This window comes from Dipodomys ordii, unplaced genomic scaffold (genome assembly GCF_000151885.1).
Source record: "Dipodomys ordii isolate 6190 unplaced genomic scaffold, Dord_2.0 Scaffold25, whole genome shotgun sequence".
Classification (NCBI taxonomy): domain Eukaryota; kingdom Metazoa; phylum Chordata; class Mammalia; order Rodentia; family Heteromyidae; genus Dipodomys; species Dipodomys ordii.
Window position 1 is genome coordinate 9,763,029 of NW_012267241.1, and position 7,687 is coordinate 9,770,715.

A 7,687-nucleotide genomic window follows, 5' to 3' on the forward strand; every position below is an offset into this window, starting at 1 on the left:
GACCTTTACTTTTCTAATTATTCATCATACATATTTTTTCGTTCTTTTAAATGCTTGCTTCCTATTACTTGGCAAATTAAGAGGGGTTACATATGACCCACTTCTTTGGAGAAGTCAGCAGGTAGTAGTAGTCTCAAAGGCTATGAAGCCATAAAATCACTTTTATGAAGCTATTTCCATTCAAATTTGGGTCCTCCTAATGATGAAAGCCAGGTCCTGGGACAATTAAGGGGGAGATATTTTTCTTTACTAGAAAATTTTTATTTACAGAAGTTAAACAATGCCTTGATCTTTGATCCCCAAAATATCAGGCCTTATGTTATTACATCTTCCTCTTCTTTGTCTTTCTGTAACTTCCATGCTGATATTAGTGTTTCAGAACAGCATTTCAAAATGGGATTAGGCATGAAGACATTCAAAGCAGTACAGAATGTGCAACTCATTTCATTGCTCACTCAGCACTGGATTTGATATCTGAGTCAGCTATTTGCCATTTTTAAGTCAGCATATATTTACTGAGCATCTATACCAGGCAGGGATCTCTAGTCTCAGGATATTTGGTATGGCCTTGGTTCTCAAAGAACTTCTATTTCCATCAGGGAAGTCAGAGGACATGCAAGGAGCAAACATATACATGTGATTATTTTAGCAGTGACAAGTGGAACAGTGCTTGCTGAGGAAGGAAGCAGTGGAGACAAATAGGGAGGTTGGATGCAGGAAAGGACAGATGAATTGAGCCCTGGATAAGGGGATGTCCTGCAGCCTATAGAAAGGGCTTTCTAGGCTGAAGACCAAAAGAAGCTGAGCAAGGCTAGAATATGATGTACAAGGAGAACTGAGCTTAGAAAAACAGCTGTGGGAGGGCCTTGAAGACCATAATTGGATTAGGTTTTAATCAAAGTGGGATGGAAAAATCATTGGAGGGCTTTCCTGAGAATAACAGGATATACGTTTTCTAAATAAATACTTATTTTGACAATAGCATAATTTGAACTCAAGTCCTCTACCATTTGAACCAAGCTCCCAGCCCTTTTTGCTTTGTTATTTTTCAAATAGGATCTTATATTTCTGCATGGGTTGGCTTGGACCATGATCGTCCCAGTTATGCTTCCCACCTAGCTGGCAAGACAGTTAAATACCATCACTTCCAGCTTTATGGTTGAGATGTGATCTTATGAGCGTTTGCTTGGGCTGTCCTCAAACTATGGTCCTGCAAATTTCCACATCCTGAATATCTAGGATTATAGGAATGAAGCACCATTCTAAGCCATGATACATGTTTTTTTTTTAACAAGAGGTTAGATTGAGTGTTGGTGGTAATGGGAAGTTTGGGGATGTATCATGAAGATAGAAATTGACAGAAAGAGAAAGGACTGTCAGATGAAGTGGACATAAAGATATTTGGTCTGAACCACTGGGTGATGATGGTGTGCACAGAAAAAGAAACAGCAAGTGAAAGAGTTTTTCCTATGATGCTTTTGTAGATCAGCTTATTTGTGTATTTTTTTATAGACCAGCTTTTCCAAGGACAGTAGTCAACAACTCAAAATATAATCCTTTAAACAGACATACAAGAAAGCCTCTAAGACTTTAAGACATAGATTATTAATGAGAATATATATTGATCAAAAAGCCAACATATTTACAAAGCCTTACCTGTTCTTATTTTCTAGTTCTGCAATCAGCTGCCTTTGTTGCTTATTTGCATCAATGGTGAAGGAGATGTCAGGAGCGCCTCTCTGCTGTGTTGGTTGCTGTAAAATAAGTTGTGCACACAGTTAATATTTGGGAATGTACATCCACAGATGTTTAGGAAGGCAACAGTCATGGGATATGCAGACAAGGAAGAGGAAACTTTCTAGCTAAACAAAAAACTGGTAAATACATACAACGAATTAACTCTTCTTTCACCAAGAACCAGCTTTTCTGCAGATCTAGAACTTATCCTTGCAATGGAGAGCAGAACAGAACTTTGGCAGCAAATACACAAAGGAAGAAAGATTGTTTCTTGAACCTTCCCCACCTGAAGTCTCTGGGAAACTGTTGTACTCTTACAATGCTCCTTCCTGCATTTGCTCTCTCAGTATAAGTAGGTTTATGAATGTGTTACTGTTGACACAACTCTTTCTCTAGAATTACTGTTCATTCATTTTTGTCATTTTGTCACTCAAATGTCCACAAAAGGATTGTGTTGTTTCCAATACAAAGAAAAGATAAATGTTTGAATTGATAGATATGTTAATTACCCTGATAGGCTCTTTATATCCTAAATGTATGCCAAAATAGTGTACTGTGCCCTAAATCTATGCATAATTATATTTCAATTGAAAATATAAGGTGTGGCTCAAGTGGTACAGCACCAGCCTTGAGGGGGAAAAACTAAATGAGCTCATGAAGTCCTGAGTTCAAGCACTGGCATTGGCACACATGAAAATATGTTCACTGAACTCATTGACTATTTCCTTGTTTTATAGGAAATATTTCAGACTCAAGTTTTGAACTTGAAGGTATATGATTGTTCTCATTCGAGTGAAATTCCTTAACTGCTAGGCTAACTCAAATATATCAGTATATTCATTCTTCTATTCAATACATTTTTATTCCATACTTACTACATATCAAATATTGGGGCAAATGTCTCTTGTCCTCAATGGATATATGTATATATTATATACATAATGTATCAGGAATATATATTATATTATATAAGGTATGTGCACGGTTCAACAGTAACACAAAGGAAACATGGCTGCATTATTAAGATGACCACTGAGCTGACCTATTGAGAGTAGATGAGCGAACTCCGGGGTTCTTTGTGTTGTATTTAGAATTGGCTGGACCACAGGACATAGAATGATGAGAGGTGGTAAGGCAGAATGTTCTTTGAAATGCAATGATCCAACAGAAGAATATGGGGAGGGAAGATGTGGGAGTTTCCATTAGAAGATAGAGAAATGAACCCAAAGAAATAGCTTCCTATCTCTTTGTAACTGGGATTGCAGCTTAATAATTATGATTCATTTAGCAAATTGTACTATTGTTCAAACATGATCATGGAGAGGTTGATAAGGGGAAAAATAATGCAAATGGTAACTTTCTTGTGGCAGATCAAAAATGTTTATACATGATAGCAATAGACCAAGAATGAAACTAACTGATGTTCTCAAGGAAACAAGATCCAAAGACTGGAGAAGTTAGTGCATATACAAATAATTATAAGCACATAGAGAATTAGCACTCTGCAGAGAACCACTAATTCAAATGTCCAATGAGACTAGGGAGATAAAGTAAACGAAGCAGGGGACCAAGTCAAGGGTAAATGGTGAATGCTTTCCCTGTGCAGAGTAGGGTAAAGAATGCTTCTTCAGCTTCATATTACCATGAAGAATGTAGAAAGATCATGTTTGTCTTTCATGATAAAACTAAAAAACCCAGAATTTTAAAATAAACAATCTGAGTTGTCCACAATGATAGATAATAAAAACTGAGTCGACTGGGGGAGCCAGACACATTTCTGAGAAATGAATTTTATCTGTGGGGTGTCATTTGGGGGGACTACTGTAAGTCTTTGCTACCTTTTTTATAACTTATTTTCTCATTTGACTCTAATACAAGGTAGCACTGCCATGTATAATAATTAGAGGTAGACCTATGTACAGTTAAGGAAACAGCTTTATGGCAGATTACAGAGAGCTGGGACTCAGGTTCCCTTGGCCACATGGCTAGTCCCATATGTTAATGGCATCATGCCCTCTGTCTACAGAGATGTGTGCATGGACAGTAACATAACTAGTTTTGCTTTACCCTTCAAGTCTGTCATTTTCCAATTGGGAATCCACTGCCATGATGTCATGAATATGGCAACAAACAAATCAACAAGAGATTCATGCTAATTAGTTTGGTTATGGGCACCAACCATAGTGATATAATGGACATGACACAGGAAAGTCGAGGATTCCAGATGCCAACAGATATGTCCTTTTTACTCTAGCTACTTACAGAGGAGGAGGATTCTGCTGCCAGTCTTGCTGCGTACCTGGCGATCAGCCTGTGTTCTTCATCAAGTCGGTTTGAACTCTCAAGCATACTAGCAAAGAAGAGGAAGAAGGAAAGCGTTAAGCACATTCCTGAGAAAAACTGATGAATTCCTATCCCCATCAGTGGGATTGGTATTTCAATTTTTCAATGCTCCAAACTTGCGAGCTGTGCAAAATTCTGTTAGGTTAATGATCTCCAATTTGGATTCATGACATGATCTAATATGTAATTAGGAAGGTCAATAATAAAGCCTGGGTTCATCCAATTCAATCATCTTACTAAGAAAGCTCTAAAGAGAATTGTCCTTTTGAATCGATGTTTCCTTTTTTATTTTATTTTTGAATTATGTATTTGTCCTATGAGGGGATTTATTATAATATCAATGTATATCGTTCCCTTCATCATAGTTTGATTCTTGTGTTCCTTCCTCCTCCCTTTCAAACTGTTGGGTGGGTTTCTGATTCATTTCTGTCACAAGAGTACTTTCTTTTGCATTTTATTGCTGTTATAAAGTAATACCCAACACTGACAAGGCTAGAAATTACTGAAGCGAGAAGAGAAGAAAAACAATTGTAGTTAGCTTCCAGTGATCTCTAGGTGCTGGTGTTCACATTCTTATGCAATTTCCTCTCATTCGGTATGGGCTGTGTTTACTGATTTTCTTCTATGGATGGGGAGGAAATGGAACATCAAGTGCACAAATTGGATTTAAAAGGCCATGGTTTTCACTTGAGCTTTCTCTTGAGGTCTCTTGGGTTGCCTGTCCTGTGGAAGGCTAGCTGCCATACATAAATCAGACCTGTGTGAGAGAGGCCTGGGTTATGAGAAACCCATACCAGCAAGAGAAACAGCAATAAATCCCTACTGGTAACACTCTCCAATGAGATCAGAGGCCAGCTGGAGAGCTGGACTCTAGCTGCATGGAAGTCTTTGAGACAGAAGCACCTCACTAAATCAAACCTAGAATTCTCAAGAAACTGTGAGATAATAACTGCTCGTTGTTTTAAGATGTTAAGATTTGGAGTACTGTACTATGCTGCCTTAGGTAGCTAGTAGAATTACTATTTGTAATTATTCTAGTGTAACCTGCCTTTTATATTTACTTCCGATGAAGTAGACTTCTAATTTGCTCCCAACAGCACTAATGGTAATTGTTTACTGGCTCCTATACATTTATTGAAATAGTTTATTTCTATAAATTACTGATTCTAGCACCTCAAAATTAATAGAAGGAGAAGTACTATTAACTCTCCTATAATTCAGAAAAACCTTAGCTTCTGAACCCCTTCATTCAAGATTAAGTTGTGTGTGACATTTTAAAAAGCTTTATGAACTACACCAATAATGTTAATTTTATTAACAGAATAATTGGTCTTAGTTTGTCTTATCAGTTACGATATATTTAAGGTCAATGAAAATGAAAAAAAAAACGAATTCATCTCCTTCCAAACATACTTGTATTCTTATTCGTTTCTAAAGGGAACAAAATAATAGTGATACATTAAAAAGATCCATTCCTAAGTCAACATTAAGGTTGTAAGAAGGGTCCATTGTGAAGACTCAGATCCATATAAGTTAATATACAATTATTTATATATACCTACATTTAAACATCCAGCAGTCTTTTAACCTTTGTTCCAAAGTGTGTGCTCTGGCATGTTGGGTCAGCCGCTTCCTAGCAGTTCTTAACTGTTAGGCTGAGTCCATCACCGTACCCATTTTCCTGGTCATTCTGAAGATTTTCTTGTCTGTCTCATCTCTCTGTTCCCTTCCACACTCCTCATGCAAACTACACCTATTTTAATCTTAGTACTTACATTTTAATCTGAGTGCTTACATTCAATTTTAGGCTTTTTCTCTAGGCTATAGTAAATGGCTAGAATATCCATGAGCTTCTCTGTTTATTAAGTTAGAGCTCTATGCTCAGGTTTCTTTTGCCTTCGATACAACGGCGACAATACATGTAAAAAGCATTTGGTGGCACAATGCCCAAGACATGGTAAGCACTCAAAAATGTTAGTATAATAATATTATTTTGCCTTCTATAGTAACTCATCCAGGTCCATGGACAATCATGGCTTCTTTCACAATGTCACCTACTATCTAAAATGTATGATGTAGTGCTTCACGAGCATTAGCGTAAAAGAATAGTGATCTTGTGACAAGGCAGATTCTGAGTTCTATAATGGGATGATGGGGGTTGGGGGTGGGCTGGGGCCCGAGAATCTGTATTTCTGATAAGTTTCTAATATGATATGCTGGTCCACGAAGATCCTGGAGTTGCAAGCATCCAGAATATTTTGGAAAATAAAATAGAAAACTCAACATAGGAAATAAAACACACATCTAAAGCATGTAGAAGAGACCAGAAATTCTAGGTGTTATAAGGCCTATATAAAGTGGAATATTAACCCCAAAGGATATTGAGGCTTAAATCAGTACACAAGTTCAAAAATAATTTTCATAGTAAAAGACAATTATTTCTGGAAACAAAACCACCCTGATGTTTTAAGCAGATATTTGTCTTTACAAAACAATGTCTATGCAGTGGTACTCCAGTTTCTTATTAGAAATTCAATAAGAGAAATGTATACTGTCTTTGCTTTGACCAGATGACTATCCTATTAAGAAACCATTTGGTTTTATTTTAACATGTTATCATCCCTAAGTGGCATATGAGAGATGAAATGCCAATTCAACACAGTTTATGCAGGTAACAGTTCCCGGATGCTCCAAGCTCAGGCTGACGATCTGTTTGATGCTTGAAAGTGGTTTTTGTCAGAAACACTTGTGTTTTGATAAATAAATAATAATAAAACCCTGAATGATAAAAGCATCTTTTATCACTGGCAAGCATGAATAATACGAAGGTTATATAAAAAGGCTTCCTAGCGATGTAAGAAGTGAAGAAAGGGGAACCTGTCTGGTAAGTGATCAGTCATATCCCATAGTTTTTCTTCCAACACTGTGTGAACTGGGGCAGGGTGAGCTATTACCTTTGTGTAGGCAAACCATTTATGAGGGCACATGTGCTTTGTCAGTGCACTGAAATTATACAAAGGTAAATGATGCATTATTCTGATGAATCCCATTGTTTCAAGACTTCAATTACAAAGTGTTGAAAATGACTGGCCAATAATCCTTAAATTCTTAAATCATGAAAATAAATACCAATCTCAGTACCCTCTCCAGCTTTAGCTATTTATTTCAGGATTTCATAATTGCTAATCTTGCTATAAGACCATAATGAATCAAAACAGGTTGCTATGCTCACTGCACTTCAGAATGGAGAAATATTTTATTTTGAATGCTCCCACTTTCTATCTTAAACACATGGATAGTGTCTATTGCTAGTGATTTCAAATGGCATCCTAGGACACTCAAGTGATCCCTGCCAAGGGCTTACTAAATTGTGATTTAGCAAAGATTTTTGGGAACTTAGAGACTCCATTGTTTTCTTTCTTTCTTTCTTTCTTTCTTTCTTTCTTTCTTTCTTTTTTTCTTCCTTTCTTTCTTTCTTCCTTTCTTTCTTCCTTTCTTCCTTCCTTCCTTCCTTCATTTTTTGTTTTTGTTTTTGGGAGGTCCGGTCATGGGGCCTGAACTCTAGGCCTGGGTGCTGTCCCTCAGCTCTTCAGCTCAGGCTAGCACT

General features: G+C 37.0%; 1 protein-coding gene across 5 annotated transcripts in view; it reads right to left on the reverse strand.

Annotated features, from left to right (window-relative positions):
• The window catches only part of Dtna (dystrobrevin, alpha), a 328,938-nt gene that overhangs the window by 37,829 nt on the left and 283,422 nt on the right, over positions 1-7,687 (reverse strand). For 4 of the 5 annotated variants that reach the window (XM_013014905.1, XM_013014907.1, XM_013014908.1 and 1 more), the window contains 2 exons: positions 4,000-4,087; positions 1,657-1,754 (listed from right to left, as the gene is read on the reverse strand). In XM_013014905.1, coding sequence (XP_012870359.1) covers positions 1,657-1,754; positions 4,000-4,087 — 186 coding nt within the window. The remainder of the gene's footprint in view (positions 1-1,656; positions 1,755-3,999; positions 4,088-7,687) is intronic. The other variant, XM_013014910.1, reaches the window with a different exon arrangement.